At 35.7% G+C, this 19,850-nt stretch overlaps 4 protein-coding genes and 1 non-coding gene across 7 annotated transcripts; 4 read left to right on the plus strand and 1 right to left on the minus strand.

Moving 5' to 3' along the window:
• Positions 1-442: 442 nt before the first annotated feature.
• Positions 443-1,012, plus strand: LOC111498074. The gene has a single exon (XM_023149128.1). The coding sequence runs from the start codon at positions 443-445 to the stop codon at positions 1,010-1,012; it is 570 nt and encodes a 189-aa protein (XP_023004896.1).
• Positions 1,013-1,663: 651 nt separating this feature from the next.
• On the minus strand, positions 1,664-4,080 carry LOC111497964 (proton pump-interactor BIP103-like). 3 transcript variants are annotated; one of them, XM_023148991.1, is made up of 8 exons: positions 3,998-4,080; positions 3,545-3,826; positions 3,238-3,426; positions 3,026-3,148; positions 2,715-2,906; positions 2,428-2,628; positions 2,227-2,325; positions 1,664-2,131 (listed from the first exon to the last, which is right to left on the minus strand). In XM_023148991.1, exons 2-8 carry the CDS (start codon positions 3,809-3,811, stop codon positions 1,895-1,897), a joined length of 1,308 nt encoding a protein of 435 aa, XP_023004759.1. In that variant the 5' UTR covers positions 3,812-3,826; positions 3,998-4,080; the 3' UTR covers positions 1,664-1,894. The 3 variants fall into 3 exon arrangements, with proteins under 3 accessions (XP_023004759.1, XP_023004757.1, XP_023004758.1); XM_023148989.1 differs by having other exon boundaries at positions 3,545-3,848; positions 3,998-4,079; XM_023148990.1 differs by lacking the exon at positions 3,998-4,080 and having other exon boundaries at positions 3,545-3,969.
• A 4,093-nt stretch (positions 4,081-8,173) lies between these two features.
• LOC111497710 (soluble inorganic pyrophosphatase 1) lies at positions 8,174-9,747 on the plus strand. The gene is made up of 9 exons (XM_023148602.1): positions 8,174-8,240; positions 8,356-8,478; positions 8,587-8,615; positions 8,720-8,785; positions 8,867-8,974; positions 9,085-9,150; positions 9,229-9,349; positions 9,446-9,527; positions 9,618-9,747. The coding sequence occupies exons 2-9, from the start codon at positions 8,358-8,360 to the stop codon at positions 9,658-9,660; spliced, it is 636 nt and encodes a 211-aa protein (XP_023004370.1). The 5' UTR covers positions 8,174-8,240; positions 8,356-8,357; the 3' UTR covers positions 9,661-9,747.
• Positions 9,748-11,937: 2,190 nt separating this feature from the next.
• TRNAR-ACG lies at positions 11,938-12,011 on the plus strand. Its single transcript has one exon. It is a non-coding gene; the product is annotated as a tRNA-Arg (tRNA).
• A 5,694-nt stretch (positions 12,012-17,705) lies between these two features.
• Positions 17,706-19,606, plus strand: LOC111498030 (B3 domain-containing protein Os03g0120900-like). Its single transcript, XM_023149084.1, has one exon. The coding sequence runs from the start codon at positions 18,257-18,259 to the stop codon at positions 19,289-19,291; it is 1,035 nt and encodes a 344-aa protein (XP_023004852.1). The 5' UTR covers positions 17,706-18,256; the 3' UTR covers positions 19,292-19,606.
• Positions 19,607-19,850: the final 244 nt, after the last annotated feature.

The following is a 19,850-nucleotide window of genomic DNA, read 5'->3' on the forward strand; positions in this document are numbered from 1 at the left end:
TTAATTTCCAAGTAAATTAAAGTCCGAACAAACAAAATCAAAAAACTATTTTTTCCCTCTTCCATTGTCGATCTCTCTAAAACCCACCATTTTCCTTGAAGCTTAGAAGGTTAAAGCCAGAGATACGAAAACCCATTTCGTTTGTGTCCAGGAACCCTCCAAAAGAAAAAAAAAAAAAAAAAAAAAAAAAAAAAAAAAAAAAAAAAAAAAAAAAAAAAAAAAAAAAAAAAAAAAAAAAGTGGCCGCCATGAAAATAAAGAACAAAGGTAAAGTCCACCCATCTCCTTCTTCTTCTTCTTCTTCTTCTTCTTCCTCTTCTTCCTCTTCTTCCGATGGGGACTTCTTTGATGTCTTCAACTATCTTCCGGCGGCGATTTTGGCTCTGCTCACGGTTCTGACCATCGACGATCGAGAGGTTTTGGCTTTCATGATGAGAAGATCCATGGAGACGTCAACGCCGTCGTCTTCCCTATCGGAAAATAAATTTTCCAAGAGAGGTTCGAAGAAATCCGGTGCTCCCCAAGCCAATTCTGGTAGCGTGTGTGTTCACGCGCCGCCGTCTCTTAGTTGCTTTGACTGTTATATGAGTTACTGGAACCGATGGAACTCGTCGCCGAATGGCGAGCTGATTCATCAGGCCATTGAGGCTTTCGAAGAGCAATTGGCCAACGGAGAAAAATCCGGCAAGAACGTCAAAGGCAAGAGGAAGGACAAAATCGGCCGCCGATCATCGGAGAAGGCTGTCGATGTTGCTCCTCTGTCGCCGCCGCCGTTGCCTGAAGTTCTTCCGTTGGCGATTGATGACGGTTCTGTGGCTCCAGCGACGTCTGTGAGTGGCGGTGTTGAAGCGACAGAGGGAAGCGGAGAACTGCCACGGACTGAGGCGCGGGCTGCGCTGGTGGTTGTCCCTTCGTCGCCGCCGAGCAACCACAAGGGTTTGGCCCGGAAGGTATGGCCGGACGTGTTAGGGTTATTTAATTCTCGTCTATGGAGTCTTTGGGGTCCAAATTAGAAATTCAGAAAAAAAAAAGTGAGAATATTTTGATATTTTCCCACTTCTTTTCTTTATTATTATTCTTTTTTGAGACCCAAAATGAGAGAGATTAAATTCCAATGTTATTAATAATGAAAAAAAAAAGTATGGTAGATGTTATGTGGCAAATGGAATATATAGGTACGGTCCCATCTTTGATCAACTTTTGAGAAATATGCCTTTTTTTTTTTTTTTAATATTTTTTTAGTTCAATATGTTTGGCTGGTCAGAAATTGAGAAGGAAAATGGAAAAGAAAATGCATATTGAGTTTATAATAATATCTTTTTGTTAAATGGGAAGTTGGATTTTTGCTTACTAATTAAGCATTGTGATTTGGTAGAACCAATCTCTGATGGTGACCTTCCGAACCCTTCTCTCTCTCTCTCTCTCTCTCTCTCTCTCTTCCAATGATGCCTCATTTATTTATTTTTATTTTTTCAAAATAAAATTACATAATTAACTAACTTAATTCTAAATTCAATGTGAATCCTATCTGTCGTATCTTTCCTTTTAGAGCTGTGCTTGTGATTTTCTATGAGATTTATATAAGAAAACATATGAATGATTTCCCTAGCAAGTTAATATGGAGGGACAATCTTCATTCTGCTACAGTAGGTGGCACATTCATGTCACAAAGGAACATCAACATAGCAAGGTTTGGTTTGGTTTTTTTTTGAATTCATAGGCTTCCAAACAAAAGTTCCAAGTGGGGAAATGACTTCACAGAAAAACTAGCTTTGTAAAACACTTCTGAACATGATGCGGGAGAAATGTTGTTCAATAAAAGGAGAATTTTAAGGAATAAATGGATCAAAGTTGAAACTTGAAGCATATGTGCAAAGGGGTTCATCGCTTTAGTTTCACCGAAAAAGAAGTTCGGAGGGATCTTCAGGATCTTTCATCAACCATTTCAATCTAGCTTTAGAAAGCGCCTCTGGTTTAGGAGCCTTTTTAGAGTCCTTAACCTCTGCCTTCTGGTCGGTGATCATACTCCCATCCACGCCAAGATGACGGTTGTTTAGAAGCGGGATAGCTCTCTTTTTGTAATCGTTTCTGAAATCTAGGTTATTGTTCCACTGTTGCATGAACTTTTCAACCTGGTTGTAATGGAAAAATCAGCTTTCAAAAGTTGTTGACAAAAACACAATAACCCCCTACAACTTCATAAACAGACAAGGGATATAGGAAACACCTGTGTTTGAGATAATTCTTCAATGGCTGCGGTATCTTTTTTCTTAACAAGTGCTTGGACCTTCTGCATGAGGGAACGATATTGGTAGTAGGAAGCATTCTAACACGAAATGCCACAATATATATCAGTACAACTGAACTCACATCAAACGAAATAAATAAGTATGCAATAAAAGTATTTAGAGCTTGTAATCATAGGTACCTCCTCCCCGTACTGCCTCTTCAGTTTAAGAATGGTGTTGTATGCCTCGTCCTTTTTGCGATTTGCATACGTGAAGAGCTTTTGTAGAGAACGTATATCTTTTTCTATCATCTTAACTTCTTTATTTACTTTCCTAACTTTGACATTTACTTCCCTCTGTCTTTCCCTTAGTTCACATGATCTATTGTTGAGTTCCTGAACCTTTCAACGTACAAAAACATCGAGATTTTTTTAGTTGTAAGCTATACAGTCAAAGAACCCTCCTAAATTTTAGTTTTGGCTCTTACTTGCTGTTGAATGGACTTTTTCGAGCCAAGGGAGTTCCACAATTTTCCATTCACTACAGCATTAGCCAATGCTGTCTCCCTAATAATTTCATGTTGCTTTTCGGCATTGAGAATGACTTCACTACGAGCATTTTCATCGATTTCTGTATGCGCCACATAGTTGATGGACAATCGTTGTTGCAAGTGTTGAATCTATTCATGAGAACGCAGAAGCTTTAGAGAGATGATAATTCATCAAGTAGTAATGGTCATGACATTAAGAACGACAAGTAAAATTGAATATTGTATTGACGCTCAAGTTTGAATATTACAGGAGCACGGAGTTCATCTAATGTCATGCCACCATCCTCCCCTTGCATTGCATTGACTTCCCTTAATAGCTTTCTCTCGTCACCCATGTTTTTACAGCCATGTACCATCAAGAAACACAGTTTCTGGTCACACAACGATAAATAAACTGCATAAGATGAAGAAGATCGGAAGTGTTGCAAAAATACGCAAGAAAGAGTTCAATTGACCATACTTGCTTATCAATTTCCCCTACCGACAAGCACGAGTTAACCGATTTCCCTTTATATGCATTGTTTGCAAAAGTCAGTTTGTCTAGAGAGGGATACAGGAAGTCCAAACTATTTCTCTTCCATTTTAGGGCGAGTTCATAATTACCAAAATTCATCCGGTTCAATTTCGAGCGCAGTGCGTCACGATCCATCTATGAACAAAATTCATTCCAATCCTCCATTATTCAGAGCTCACATAAGCAAGTGCCAAACCAGGAGACTTAACTACAATGTTCTAAAATGAAAAAAACTAGGGTTCTTTTCACATACCATCCTTTCCCTTATCTTTTGGGCCATCACAACTTGATCTCGATTGATCTTCTCAATCGTCTCTTCAGCCTTCTTAATCATGGCATCCATCTTTGGGTTCTCAATTGGCAAAACCTTGGCAAAATAAAAATGCCGACCTCGAACACGCATTTCATCGAACAATTGGCGTTCATCATCAGAATAATCTAATATCGCCACTTCACCAGCAACTTCTGATCCCTCCTCCCTCACCTTCTTCTCTTTACAATATAATTCACCTTCTTCCATGCCGCTTTTCTTTGCCTAATTCAAAAACAACCTCGAGCTAGGAAAAAGCCATTGAAAAACGCGGAATGAAAATGCATCCAATTCTAAACTTACACATTAAATTTATTGTTGCAATCGAAAATTTTCCTAACTACTGAAACTACAGGGGAAAAACAGAGCAAGAAAAAGAGAGAAGACGTGTGATACCTCAAAATCAAAACAATGGGTGCTACAAATGGGCCCAGTTAATGGCAGAAAATGGTAGCTTTAGTCGGATTAAATGGAACCATATTTTGGTTAGTTTATATAACCATGGGAAGTGAATTTGTTAGCTCTGCATTGAACGCTTGCTCCCCACGCCAAGTTCAAATAAAATATTTTTATTTTTAATTCAACCACCTGTTTGCCTTAAATAAAGTCAACTGTTTGTTTGTTTATATAGAAAATTTAATATAATACAATATAATAAATCTATAGCATCTGATTTAAACTAATTTCAAGGGATCGTTGCCCAAGAAACATCAATCCAAAACATTGTATGGATCCATCTCAAACAGAGCAAGAAATGAGTCTGGAGATATTTTGTTATGCCAAAATTTCGAAACTCAAACATAAAAGTTAAATAAGAAAATGGCATAAAATTTAAAATTAAATTCAAATTAAGACCTATAACATCAAAATTATAGACAAAATAAAATTCAATTATGAAACGGTGCTGATCTATTTGATTACAAACAGAAAATGGGTTCGGGATACATTTATAAATTAAAATGTAAATGACTCAAAATACAAAGACGTATCGGCCCTCTGGAACAATCCTTCTATGATTGTACAACTCTCAAACGCTTTTCCACTTTGACCAATAACGTGCGAACACGAAAAAAAGGAAATGAGGGGGTATAAAAATATATTAAGTAAACATCCTATTTGTATGCTCTTATCCCATCATAATCTAGCAAGTTATCACACGTTTTTTTTTTTTGGCGTTAAAAACTTCGGGCCTAGTTCAAGAATCCCATGACTGTTAACACACTCTACTGGAAACATAGTGAAGTCAGCATATAAACGGTCATAGCTTTGGAACTTTGATCTTATTTTGTTTCATGGATGCTGCACTAGGAACATATTTTATCAATCACGTAGAACATTGAAAACATAATCTAAACGTTCATGAAGCTTCTTAGAGATACTTTTATCAATCAACTCAACCTACATAATCCATACCAATATTCATATGAATCTAGCATATAATTTAACATGCAATTTCAAATATGCTCAACAAGGAGAAAATGTCCATTAAATACTTGGACCCCATAGTATAATAGGACTTATACATTACAACAACCAAAATTATACTTTATTTTAGCTAGAAGTCCAAAGTTTGTAAAAGGTCGGAACAATAAAGTTTGGAAGTAAATAATTATATTAGGTAAAGTTTTGAGACTATGGTTGTAATATTTAGGTGGAATACTATACTCTTTTTTAAAAATAAGTTGGTAATACTAATACAATCCCATGTTTCGGATCTTATATTTCTAGAACATGGTTTAAATGCTCTATCTAAGCATCAATTTGAAAATAAAACATGGAGGTAACATGAAATCTAACTTCCTTCTTTAAATACAATTCCACATAATTTTTATAGGACAAGGAACGGAGAGAGAGATTTGAAAAGGTATGAGTGAGAATGCAGATAAAGAATTAGTTGATTTTGCCTGTGGAAAGAATAGACATTATTAAAAGGAATTGATTGATGTTTATTGAAGGATAACAAATAGCCGTACAAACCATAATAACAAAACCAACCGAATCAAATTAAACTAACCGAATAAAAAAAAACAAATAACTCCTATAAATTACCTATTTGAAAACAAATATAAAACTACTACTACAAATATGAAACTACTTCCTATTAATTAGCTCTATTAATTAAACGTTTCATACCAAGTCAGAAACTCCAACAAATTCTTCCTGAAACTGCAACAGTTTACTCAAGTTGTCCAACTCCAAGAATGTCTATAATTTCACAAATTTATCTAGCTTAATTGGTTTAGTCATTATGTCTGTCACTTGACCTTCCATTTCGCAAAACACTAACCTCACAATCCCATTAGTTGAAAAATTACGCAAGTAATGATACCTGACATCAATATGTTTTGTCCTTTGATGCATAACTGGGTTCTTCGACAATTTGATTGCTGAATTACTATCACACATGATATCGATGTACTCGCTGCTTAGAACACCTAGCTCCTTCAGAATTCCCTTAAGCCAACATATTTGCTTTTCTTTCCGAACATTGCAAACTGTGCCAACTTTGACAGTTTCCTTTAATTTGGGTAATCCTTACCTCATTTGTTTTTGATGCATGATTTGAATAGATTTACTATTCAAATGCCCATCATTTGTTTTTGATGCATGATTTGAATAGATTTACTATTCAAATGCCCATACCTCTTGTGTCACAGAGCCTCCAAGTCTTCATCTTCTATTTTCAAACATTTGTCAACCAATGACTTTATCTTTGCATGAACGAAGAATATGCGATTTGCCATCATTTGTATGTTCACTATCAGGCCCCTTTGTTGATGATAGACTATGCAGGTTTCTTTTTTGATTAAGAACACCAAACGCTTCTCCTATAGTTGCCCTATGCTTAACAAATTGTTGGTGAGATTGGGGACATAATAGTAGACATTTATCACGGTTAGACATTTATCACGGTTTGTGTGATACCTTCAACTTTGAATCTGACACTGCCTCTTCCTTCAACGGCCAATTTTGAGCTATTTTCCAACGTGTTGGAAACTTTCGTCAAGTTCAACAAACCATGTTTTGTCTCCTGTCATATGATTTGAGCACCCGGAATCGAAAAACCAAATGTCTTCTCTTTCAACTTTACTTTTCTTTGTGTACGCCATCAATAGCAGTCCGTCCTCCTCATCAAATTCAGCATAATTGACAACTTCTTTTTCTAAGCTCAGTCCGTCCTCCTCGTCAAATTCAGCATAATTGACAACTTCTTTTTCTAAGCCCGGACATTCAAATTGGTAATGTCCTAGCTTTCCACATCGAAAACAGTTGATGGCCGATCGGTTCACAAAAGATTTACCTCTTACCTGTCCTCTAGAGTAACCTCTCCTCTCTAAAATGTCCCTCTTGCCTCTTCCTTGTCCATACCTTGGGTACATTCTCCACCTGCTCTTCACTCTTTTTATCAATCACCTTTTATTCATGTACAAACAAAGATGCCTGTAATTCATCTACTATTAATTGGTCATGTCCTTGGATTCTTCCATTAGCATACTACGAAGTTGAATTTATCGGTGAGGCTTCGAAGTATTTTCTCAACAATTTTGACATCCGACATATCTTCTCCATAATTCCTCATGTCATTAACAGTAGACATAACTCTTGTAAAATAATCAAAAACACCTTCTCTTGCTTTCATCTCTAAAGTTTTGAATGTTCTGCGAAGTCGTTGTAGTTGGGCTTGCTTCACTCTAGCATTTCCTTGATACTTGAGTTTCATTGAATCATTGCTTGGAAGTATCTTTTTGAATGATAGTTTTCTTTGTTTTGAGATCTTTGAGCCTTGCTTCATCGATTTCCTTTTTGAATGATAGTTTTCAGAAACCAGATTGAATAACACTCCAATATTCTTCAAGAGATTTTCCATGACCAAACTCCAATGTTCGTAGTCTCCATTAAATTTAGAAACACATGGTGTAGCAAAGAATCACTAGCCATTCGTTCAGTGTTTTTCCTCTCAAACACTCGATTTGAATACTGATAATACAAAGGGAATTGATTGATCTTTATTGAAGGATAAGAACCTTGCAAAATAGAATAACAAAACTAACGGAATCAAAAAAACATATGAAACTACTTCCTATTAATAGCTATAACTTTGCTAACCTTATTAGACATGCAAACAACTACTGATATGAAATCTGTAAGGAAGTGGATTTTTTAAAATTAAAAATTTAAAAAGATTTAAATTTGTTTATGATAAACGTGGGCAGTGGCCACACATGAACTTTTGAATTTCTTTATAGTAGGGCTTACTAATGACAACGACCACAAAATTAATTTAATAAATAAGGAAAAATAATTGGTTGAATAATAAAATAGGTTACTAGGTATTTTAATAAGGAAAGATTCGAGAATTTGAGATGACATGTTGTGTATCTGTAATTAGAATTGGGAGAAATGGTAAAAAAAGAAAAAAGGTAAGAGAACCCTGTTCCTTGTGTGAAAACCAACCAAATTTGAAACGTGGATGTACCAGCCACCTCTCTCCCCAATTGACTCGCTCTTCTTCCTCTTCTCTATAAATTCATTCTTCATTCTCCATTTTCATCTCAACGCTTCCCCATCTTTTCCTGTTCCATCTTTTCCTGTTCCATCTTTTCCTGTTCTCTCGCTCTCTGCTTCACCAATCTTTCAGGTACTCCCTTTTGTTCTTTTACCATTCCCCCACACCCACCCACAACCCCCACCCCCCCTTTCCATTTTTTAGTTTCCTTACTCTCTTTTTCTTTGCTTTTATGCGTTTTTGTTAGATATGACCACTGCTGAGAGTGCCAACGGTGATAAGAACCGAGCTCCCAAGTTGAATGAGAGGATTCTTTCCTCTCTGTCTAGAAGATCGGTTGCTGCACATCCTTGGCATGATCTTGAGATTGGTACCTTCACCTTCACCTTCACCTTCACCTTCACCTTTTTGTTCCACCCTTGTTCATTGTGATTATACACATGATTCTCATGCTTGTTTTCTCTCTTTTTCTGTGCAGGACCTGATGCTCCCAAGATTTTCAACTGTGTATGATTTTCCCTCACCTTTTTATCTTCAAAATTCATGGAAATTTGAAACGACTATACTACAGTTGTTTGGGACTCATTTTCACTTCATTCATTCAACGACAGGTTGTTGAGATTACAAAGGGAAGCAAGGTTAAATATGAACTTGACAAGAAGACTGGGCTGATCAAGGTATTCACACTATTTTATGTTCTAAAACTTGAAATGCTTTGGATCTCAAAAATGTTACTACCCCATGTCCATAACGAACAGGTTGATAGGATTCTGTATTCATCAGTGGTGTATCCTCATAATTATGGCTTCATCCCCCGCACACTATGCGAAGACAACGATCCTATGGATGTTCTAGTTCTTATGCAGGTTGTCCACTCAACATTACTGCTTTTTATTCACTCAACATTACCTTTGTTCCTGCCTCGATTACCCGTGAGGATTTACAAAAAAAGTGGTATTGTTTTTTGTTGGTATAGGAACCAGTTCTTCCTGGCTGTTTCCTCCGAGCCAAGGCCATCGGACTCATGCCCATGATTGACCAGGTAATTTTGAAGCAATGAAAAGGAACAAAGCCTAATTTACCCGAATAATATAAAATTGTTGCTTTTGATTTGAACCAGGGAGAGAAAGATGATAAGATCATTGCAGTTTGTGCTGATGATCCTGAATACAAGCATTACAATGACATCAAGGAGCTTGCCCCCCACCGTCTCTCTGAGATCCGCCGCTTCTTTGAAGACTGTATCCTTTCAAACTCTTTTTGTGTGGACTAATTCAGCAATTGAGAAGATGTTATTTGAGAATGAGCCCATATTTCTTAACGCTACTGAATCACAGATAAAAAGAACGAAAACAAGGAGGTGGCAGTTAACGATTTCTTACCTTCAGGCGTTGCTCTTGAAGCTATCCAGTACTCAATGCAAGTCTTTCAGTCAGATCCAATGAATTCTACATTCTAGTTTCATTGCAATCTTTGTTTTTACAAGATTTTGAATTGAATAATTTGCAGGGATCTTTACGCCGAGTACATTCTGCACACCCTGAGGCGATAGACCAATGCAATTTATCCCGCCCGAGCACCTTAATAAAAGCCGGTCGTAGCCATGTTATTTTCTACCTACTTTTTTTTTTTTTTTTTTTTTTTTTTTTTTTTTTTTTTTTTTTTTTTTTTTTTTTTTTTTTTTTTTTTTTTGTCTGTTTGTTTGTTTTGCTTTATCAATTTTATCAATATATTGGATGAGTTCTCAATATTCTATTAAAAAAGTTTGTTGAACTTATAATGTCTCTGTTTGTTCGCTTACATCAGTTTTTTGAACCCTAGGAATCAAAATAGCATCCATTAAATTTAAACTTGAATGTTATGCAAGGAGACATTGTTTTTGCTAATTCGAATTGAAGGGTGATATAAAATCGGTCTATTTCCGGGATTATATCCATAGTTAGCGGTGCATTCATCATAGTTAGAAGTTCCAGCTCCGTATCAAGGTCACAGTCGATATCGTCACTATCATCAATATCGCTACTATCATCAATATCGCCACTATCATCAATATTGTCACTATCATCCATATCGTCACTATCATCAATAAGAAAACCCTTAGGGTTGTTATCCGGGAACTTGTTTAGAAATACTGTAATGAAAGGAAGATAGGAGTTTGTCGCTAGGTATTTGACCAAATAGGATCGTCCAGTTCCTATAAAACCTATCACTAAAATACCCCTACGGGGGGATAGGGCTAAGCAGAGCGAAAAGGGTTTTCCATGAGATGAGAAATTCACTATTAGCCCCGAGATGAGAAATTCACTATTAGCCCCACACGAGGTTTGTGAATAAGTGATTGTCTGATAATGAGCAAGGAATGTCCCATCTTTCTGCTAAACAGGATGTATTGAACTCATAATTTATTAGATACTTTTTATGAATGTCAACTAAGTATCGTAAGTAAATTACTCCCGGTTGTTCAATCATTTGATAACCAGAGTCATTCTTTGATAAATGATCACTATGAGTCAGACTCAATAGAATTTGATCAATCCTTTTTTCTGTCGTTAAGGTGGAGAACTGAACCAAGAATTCTCTTTCTTTATTATCAATCGAATCACTGTTCGAGACCCATGATTCTATTTTATCATCAATTCAATCACCGTTCCCATTTTTTTATTGTTCTTATCAATGAATATATCTCTTTACTTGTATCATCAATCCAATCACCGTTCCCATTTTTTTATTGTTCTTATCAATGAATATATCTCTTTACTTGTATGACTTAGATGTCTCGTATTTCTCGAAAAAGCGATTCGATTGATGGGATTGAGTTTGATATTCCAATATTTCTTCTTCGAACGTATTGATTTGACCCCATAAGCGGGACCGCCACCCCATAGCATGTTGCCACCAGAAGCAGAACCCCATATTTCTTCTAGAATCTCCTAATTTAACCAGAAAGAATTCAGTTCAGGTGTGGGATACCTATCCAGAAGTTTTTGCAACTCAATCATGTATGATAGAATCATCACAGATTTGACCTTTTCGAACTCTGTCTGTAACTCACTATAGGCTCGAGAAACAAAGAGAAGATGTGTATGAACGAGATATACAGCAACAAGAAGAAGGAAAATGATTGAATAGCGGAACTCCCGAACATTTGGCGATCTCAGATGTGTCGATATCGATGGTGACTCATTATTTCGATGAATCATTTCTTTGGACAGAAGAGGATTATGTAAACACTTACTTGAAATCTCATTTATCAGGTTCCATTTTGGAAGACACAATTTTTTCTGAAGAATTCACCATGATATAACTGATCCATGCATAATATCACGAAAAATGGATACAAATTTTTGGCTGCTACTTATACTTAGTATCGGCAATAGGTCTGAAAAAGTATCTAAAAATGAAAAATTTAGATATTTGTACCCTCTCGAAGTAAAGAACCATGACATATATGTTTGGAATAGATTCCATTTTGAGAGAGTTGAAAAAGTACTATCTTGTTGAAAGGTTCTATACATCTGCCCTTTCTCAAGGCATTTCTTTAGACAAAAACTCCGTTTTTTCCTCTGTTAAGATGGTAAATATTTCTCAGAACATGGAGTGTGAATCAAACCCATGTTTGAATTGAAATTGAGATACTATGAAAAGGTTGTCTTATTCAAAACCCCTTCTCTCCCACTTTTCTCTCTCACTTCACACCTTGGAACGCACCGTTCTTATAGAGAGAGAGGCGCTTTCACATCTTCTTAACCCGAAATGGCAAATGACTGGGGAGAGGAATGGTTCATTTTTTTAGGGTACCCCCGGGAACAGATCCTGTGGAGACGGGGTGGGGCCTGTAGCTCAGAGGATTAGAGCACGTGGCTACGAACCACGGTGTCGGGGGTTCGAATCCCTCCTCGCCCACAACCGACCAAAAAGGGAAGGGCTTTTCCCTCTGAATCAAATAGATTCATATCTGAAAGAGGTTGACAATAAGTTCTTTCAAAAAAGTATCTAAAAATTGACTTCCACACACTTGAATGACACAGTCAAAAAAGTATCTAAAAATTGACTTCCACACACTTGAATGACACAGTTGCCAATTAAAACTTACTCAAATAAGCAGGGATTATTGTTTTCCTATTTTTGGAAGTTATGAGTTTAATTTTGAAAGTGGTAAGTAACTTATTAAGCCATCTACTTGTAGTCTCATCACATCCTTTTCTTTTTGGAGGCGTTATCTCTGGTTTTAGATTTTTCAACCTTTCTGTTTAAGGACTTAGGTAGCTTGCTTTGCTTACCAATGAATGACCGGTGTTTTGAGTCAACCTTTCTGTTTGAGGACTCAACTAGCTTGCTTTGTTAACGTAATAAATGACCGGTGTTTTGGGTTGAGGCACGATCTCGTAAAAATTTTGGATCTTTAAGACCATGTCACAAGATCATAAAGTCGCCAAACTTTGGGGGACACGATCGTAAAAACTTTGGTCCTCGTTCCCTCGCTCAGGGACGGGTTTATGGGTTTATAGTACAAAGGTTTGAGATTTCTACTAGGTTGGGGGCACATTTCACACTTCCATAACCGAATATATAATAGCTCAAAGTCCACTGTTAAAAGATATTTGTCCTCTTTGGGGTTTCCCTTTCGGGGTTCTTCTCAAACACACTCTTATAAGAAATGCTCCGTTCCTCTCTCCAATCGATATGAGTTCTCACAATCTATCTTCCTTGAGAGCCAATGTTTTGATACCATAGTTGACAATACCTACTCTCTTTTTTTTTTCATTTACTTGTTTTTTTTTTTTCTTAAAGTTGTGTTAGACAAGTTTTTGTTTTTATTTTTTTGTATGTGCATTTGGCCTGTTCATATTTTTGAAGTTTTTGAAGTAAGTCGTTACACTATCTAATCACTAAATATTATTTCTAAAATAATAGGAATTAAATGAAAAAAAAATCTAAAACTTATAGATGTGTATGTATGTGATACCAAACACGTGCAACAAACACGAAAGGAGAATAATAATAATAATTTGTGGTTTTGTATTAATGATAAAAGAAATAATTGAAATGTGTAAAGGAAAAAGGAAAAGAAAAAGAAAATAATTGAAAAAGAAACAAAAAAGAGAGGCAAAAAATGACAAAATAAATAGAATAAATGGGCCAATATAATAAATAGTGTTTTGAGTGGCCATGCTGGTGTACCGTGATCTGAATAAATGAAGAGAGAGAGATGAAAATAGGTAGGACGTGGGCCCCCATTCTCTTAACGCTTCTTTTGTCCGTATAGAAAGAGGGGATGTGGGTGGCAGGCAGGTAGCAGGAAGCGGCACCGTTTTGCTAACCTCTTTGGGCCTACTCTTTCATCATCTACATATCTTATTATTAATACTTTTATAACAAACATGCTACCTCTATACCTTATTACACTTCTCTTTTTCCTTTTCTTTCTCTCTCAATGTAATGTTGTAATGTACATTTATGAGATATGTATTCCCTCTTACCCAACCCTCATCCCTACCTCTTTCCTTAAATTACCTATCAATTAATCTTCCTTTTTCTAAATGATAGGGAGTTAGATCGCATAAAAGTAATTGCTATTTTTTAGTTTAAATTCAAATTTATCCAATCATTATTTTATATATATTTTCATGAATAGTTTTTAATGTAAATTAAAACAGTCTCCCTCGCATTTCTTTCCCTGAGCATTGTAGAATATAAAACGGACCCAGCAGTAGTCAAAGTACATACCATATTATGTACTTTGCCAAAATGAAAAAATAATAATAAAGCTAACAACTTCTTCAATCTTAACCCATTTTTATTGCTATGTATAGGGTACTATAATAATTACAAACCAACCAAACTTCTATCATTTGAGTGCCTTCTTCCTTTTTTTTCTTTCTTTTTTCAAGACAGAGATTACTATTATCATGCCCATCACATTGAGTAATTTAAATTATTGTAAAAGTTTCCCCCAATTCCAAACCTTTTTTTCTGCTTCATTATTATATGAACAGTAGATACAGAGCCTAGCTTTCGGCTTTACAAAAAGGCTCTGTCACAAAATTTATGACTTCACTCCCGCTCTTTCTATTTGGTCAACCCTTATTGTTTGCTTCTTATCTTCTGCATCCACTAAAACACCCTAATATATAATAACTTACTATTTTTCCTTTCTTCTCCCTATCATTTGTTTGGTTTGTTTTACTTCTTTACGTTTCCCACAAATTTTTAACTAAATATAAATACAGCTTTAGAAACTATTTATTTAGATTTCGTGGGATACTTATTTTGTTTTTATTTCTCTAATTTTTGAAAAATATAACCTACCAAACAATAATTCTCACTGCCCTTCCAAAAGTCTTCCAATAACTGATTTTATTGATCATCAGGATTACTTACCACCTTACTTGTGACTTGTGATATAAGATTACAACCAGACTTGTGATATGGTATCACTTTCATACACATTATTTTATGTATATCACTTTCATGTACATCAAACCCTAAAGTATGCATCACTCTCATGCACCATAGACTTTTTTAAGTATGGATCATTTTTATATACGTTGGCTCTACATTAATCACTTCATTGTACTTATAATCCTTGAAAGTGCATCGCTTTGTGCAGTCAAATTTTTCCTTGAAAATAAAAGTCCTTGAATTGTCCTAAAATAAATGCCTAACTATAGAACATAATCATACTCAACCAGGACCACAGGATAGATGAAAAAAATGACTCTTCCTTGGCCATCATTAATAATCCAATATAATTAGTTAGAATCCTAAACATGGAGGAGTTTAAATGGCTAAATTCAATTCTGGAGTAGTTTAAACGAAAACTACAAGAGTTGGAACATGTTAGTTACCTACAGAAAATCTTGAAGAGAGATCGAAACTAAAATCCAACTTAGGCTGCTACTCACTCTGTTGGAGACCGACGATACCAAAACCGAACAAAATTGGGAGTGGGTTAGGTTTCCATCAAAGTTTGTGGTTGAAATAGTATTTTAATAATGCACACTAGAATACAACTTCAAACTAACGTCTAAAACTTAATAATAACCATAATAATAATTTAGAAATAAGTATTTAAAAGTCAATGAGTACAGCAACAATGTTCCAATTAAATCTCTTCGGATGCCGTCTGCAAATGGAATCCTTAACTTCCTAGCCATTAGGTTTTGAATTTTTTAGTTCTACTGGGGAACCCAAATGTTGGATATATTATAACTCTTTAAACTGCTTCATTTTCTCATTTTTGTTCCATAAAATTTTAACATTATTGCTTTAACTTCAACTTCTCTATTTTAATCTTTAAAACCTTGTTTTCTTTTGGTTGTTTTCTTCATTCTGGGTTTTTAAAACTTTAAAAAAATGCATATACCATACCTACTTAGTTCCAGGTGTAACGCTATAAATAAATATTTTTTATGATTATTGTGTGAATTGATTTATAGATGACTACCCAATATCATGGTTTCAATATGTATGGTTTTCATTATCTTTTTAGCTTCCCAGATTTGAACATATGACTTCTCAATTCAAAATATATGGGCTGACTCCTTAAAGCTATTCTCAAATTATATTTTTAAAAGTATTTTAATATTTTTAAAATGTAGGGGACCGAAATAAAATCAACCTTAAAGTTTAAATCCCAACTATTATTTCATTCTTTGTAAGATTTAGATCTCTCTCTAGATTTATTAATTCATTATCGTACACCCACATTTAGTCTTATCTACAATTTATTGGACCACATTTGCATCACATTTATCTAATTAAAAAATGATTCATTTAAGGCTTAACTAATTTCGCTTCTACTCTCTCCAGCCCTTTAAGTTTCAAATACATGATCTCCTTGATATATATATAAAAAAAAAAAAAAAAAAAAAATTTGGAATCTAGTTTCTATTATAATTTATATCAAGGAGAAAAGAAATATAAATAGATCCGTATATTTTTTTTTAAAAAAGACATTACATTACAAAAAGTAGAAAAGAAAATTCAAATATCATTTAGTGACACTCATTTTAGATATAAATGATTTGAAAACTCAAATTAACTCCATTACATTATATATTTATTTTTAAAATATAAGATAAAAGATTATTATGAAAAAAAAAAAAAATGTTATTGGGAAGAAGGGGAATTACTAGAAGGCATGTATCAATTTTGTTTGGAATATGAAAAGAAAAAACATTTATATTAATATTGGAAGGAGTTGTTAGAACAATAATACATATTGAAAAAGCAAACAAATTTGTGTGTTAATAACATGAAGCATATTTATTATGCTGAAGGATATCTCAACTATACGTTGGCATTTCCTTTTTATTTATGAATTAATGTATTGATTTTTGTGACTAAATAAGATAAAATAATTGGGTTTATACCATATGAATTTCAATTTCCATTTAATACTTATCTTTCTTCCACAGTTGGTGTACTGCCCCTGCATTTGTCAACTAAATAATTAATTTCATGAGCTTTATTTTTTTGGCCAAATAGTTAAAAAGGAATTTCATGAAATTTAGTATTTGAATTTTTTGGAGAGTTTGAAGATCGTGTGAATTGGAAAGAGAGAAAAAGTAAAAAAAAAAGGTCCGCCTATTTCCACGCTACTAGTTGTGCGTAGATAAAAGTTAGTTTTGAAGTTCTCTAACATGCCCACTTTTGTTTTGTGTGAGGATAAATCATAGATACATAATTATATGTTTTCTATTGGAATCGATGATAATAAAACAGAATTATATGTAGGTAAAGAAGAGAATAGTGGTTGTTAATCATGCCTAAACGCCTAATTCTAGTCAATTACCCCTTTGTAGCATGAGGAAAGGTTTTGATTTTCACATACATGTTAGGGCAACTATATTATTATTTTTTTTTTTATTAGACATGACCTAACTTGGCCAAACAAGATTAGTGATTTGCGTACCTAATTAATCACTTTCGTATGATTTTTGGTTACCTCTTAACTCTTAAACACATTTAGGAATTTGCCCTACTAATTGGTTGTTAGGTAATTTTGAGTTCCTCTTACGACCATTTTATTTTATTTGCGAAATTTGGCCATTCAAGGAGTATCACTTTGAAATCTCTGTGAAATATATATATATATATATATATATATATATATATATATATATATATATATATATATATATAGAGAGAGAGAGAGAGAGAGAGAGAGAGAGATGCGAAGTTAGTAGTTAGGAGAGAAATATATAGTTAGGAAGGAAAGTGAATGAAAAAAGGGTTAATAAATGAAGTAGCTAAGGGGGGGCTATGGAGTTGGGGCTATGGAGTTAAGGGAGCATGATATTGAGGCACAGCCTGGGGGCTGGGGGACCAAATAAAAACTTAAAAAGAATCTTTTGCAGCGAGCAAGGATGATAGATAGATATATATGGAGGTGGGAGTAGGGAGAATTGGGTGCCCTTTAATTTGTGTTCTCTCTCTTTCTCTCTCTCTCTCTCTCTTTCTTTTCTTCCCCCACCCACCCGCAGGACCATTTTATCAGTTTTTCCCACAAACAATATTACATTTCAATCAATCACTCACTCACTCCCCCCACACACAAACACACACAAGCGCGCGCACACACACACACACACTATCCTCTCATTCCCTTTTTCTAGCCTTAATGCCCCTAATCTCTTCTCAAGTTATCCATTTTACCATTTTCCCCCTTAACCCAAAATGCTTCCCCTATCTCTCTCTCTCTCTCTCTCTCTCAAATTTGGGGTTTAATCTCCTTTGTTCTTTTATTGATCATAAATCTCCTAGTTTGGAGAAGCTTCTTAGGAGCTAGGAAGGCTATAGGGTGTGCGTATGCAATGTATTAATCTAGTTGGGTTTAAATAAAGTAGAGAAACCACATCACACGCACATTCTCTCTCTCTCTTTCTCTGATTTGCGTTTGTGAGTGGAGCTCAATTTCCTCTCAAGTGTGTATCCCAATCTCAGGAATTTAGTAGCAGCCAGGAAAACAAAAAAGGCAACAAAGAAATAGAGAATCAACTTCAGTTTATTCAGTCCCCAATGGGTTTTCCGGTTTAGGGTTTACAAGGTTACCCAACAATCTCCTCCATTACCAACACTAGCGCCACAGATATGCTTCTTTTCTCCTAATTATTCGCTCTACTTCTTTTTCCACCAAACCCCCCATGGATTTTCTCACAAAATCAAAGCAAGAAGAAGAAGAAGAAGAAGAAGAAGAAGAAGAGGAGGAGGAGGAGGAAGAAGAAGAAATCCCGACTGTTGCATGCGATTTCTTCACAAATTCCCACTCTCAAAACCACCACCACTGCGTTCAACACCCTCCAAATCACTCCCAAAATCAGCACCCTCCCATGGAATTGTCCCTCAGAATTGACTCCAACAACAATGGGTTTGCGGTTGAGAGAGAGCACATGTTCGACAAAGTGGTCACTCCAAGCGATGTCGGAAAATTAAACCGTCTTGTCATCCCAAAGCAACACGCCGAAAAATACTTCCCTCTCAACTCAACAACCAACGACAAGGGCCTCATCTTGAACTTCGAGGACCGTAACGGCAAACCCTGGCGCTTCCGTTACTCCTACTGGAACAGCAGCCAGAGCTACGTGATGACAAAAGGCTGGAGCCGTTTTGTGAAAGACAAGAAATTGGATGCAGGCGACGTGGTTTCCTTCCAGCGTGGCGTTGGCGATTTCGCCAAGGACCGCCTTTTCATTGACTGGCGCCACCGTTCCGACACATCTCGCCCTCACCCACTCCTCCTCCTCCCACAGTCTCTTCGGTGGGCATCTGACCGCCACTTTATTCTCCCACCTCCGCCGCCACTGCAGCCCAGACGAACCCACCACCATCTCTATCCCAATTACGCCTTAGAAATGTCAAATTTGGGGATGGGCAGTAACGGTAGTAATAATAATTCTTCCATGTATTATTTTCAACCCTCCATTTCCTCTTCTACTTCCTCCTCTCTCTATAGGATGCGGAATGGGGATGGGATTGTGGTAAATAATGAAGGCTGTTCGGTGGGGATTAACAAAGGCGGCTCCGGCGGCACGACCGCCAAACGACTCCGCCTGTTTGGAGTGAATATGGAGTGTGCTGCAGCTGATGGAGAAGGAGGTGGAGGAGGAGAGCATGATGTTCCAAACGGCGGCGCTTCGAGGAGAGGGAAAGAGCCCTTGTCGTTGAATTGGGATGAGTGATCGGTTGGTTTTTGTGCAACAACACAATTGAAGAGAAACGAGTACAGAAACCCCTCAAAAGAACAAGGTTTGGCAAGAAAGAAAAATGATAGTTGAAATCTGATATGGGAATCTTCCATTATATATGAAATTTCTGTTTCTCTCTTCTCTTTTTTTATTTTCCATTTTTTTTAACACAGTTTCTGTTTTATTTTTACTCCAAAAAAAAGTTGACCAAATGCCATGTAAGTCGAAGAAAAAGAAGATACTGGATCCTCAAAACTGTTCCCCTTGGCAGCCCTTGAACTTCATTTTACTTATTTACTATTATTATTATTTTGAAGTTCTTATATGTTAGAAAAAAGATAGTGAAAGAGATAAAAGAATAAATAGAATAGATGAATATTGCCGTGTTTTATTATTGTCTACTGACTTCATGTTTAGAGGTTACGCAATTGCAGTATTTATAGCTTATCCACTCACAAGAAATAGTAAATCATGTAAATTTAGATAAATTCAAATCTACTGCTAATTTCCTAAAATCTTGGTAGTTTGAATATTTGAATCATATCTCAACTAC

This window comes from Cucurbita maxima, unplaced genomic scaffold, assembly GCF_002738345.1.
Source record: "Cucurbita maxima cultivar Rimu unplaced genomic scaffold, Cmax_1.0 Cma_Scf00024, whole genome shotgun sequence".
Classification (NCBI taxonomy): Eukaryota; Viridiplantae; Streptophyta; class Magnoliopsida; order Cucurbitales; family Cucurbitaceae; genus Cucurbita; species Cucurbita maxima.

Excerpts from the sequence above, each read along its gene's own strand:
- LOC111498074 (XM_023149128.1), top strand. The coding sequence starts at position 443 with ATGGAGACGTCAACGCCGTCGTCTTCCCTATCGGAAAATAAATTTTCC.
- LOC111497964 (XM_023148991.1), bottom strand. The coding sequence starts at position 3,811 with ATGGAAGAAGGTGAATTATATTGTAAAGAGAAGAAGGTGAGGGAGGAG. Across the intron at positions 3,149-3,237 it reads TAGGGGAAATTGATAAGCAA|AAACTGTGTTTCTTGATGGT; the intron begins GTATGGTCAATT and ends TTGTGTGACCAG. Across the intron at positions 2,629-2,714 it reads AAAAGTCCATTCAACAGCAA|GTTCAGGAACTCAACAATAG; the intron begins GTAAGAGCCAAA and ends GTACGTTGAAAG.
- LOC111497710 (XM_023148602.1), top strand. The coding sequence starts at position 8,358 with ATGACCACTGCTGAGAGTGCCAACGGTGATAAGAACCGAGCTCCCAAG. Across the intron at positions 8,786-8,866 it reads AGAAGACTGGGCTGATCAAG|GTTGATAGGATTCTGTATTC; the intron begins GTATTCACACTA and ends CATAACGAACAG. Across the intron at positions 9,528-9,617 it reads GAAGCTATCCAGTACTCAAT|GGATCTTTACGCCGAGTACA; the intron begins GCAAGTCTTTCA and ends AATAATTTGCAG.
- LOC111498030 (XM_023149084.1), top strand. The coding sequence starts at position 18,257 with ATGGATTTTCTCACAAAATCAAAGCAAGAAGAAGAAGAAGAAGAAGAA.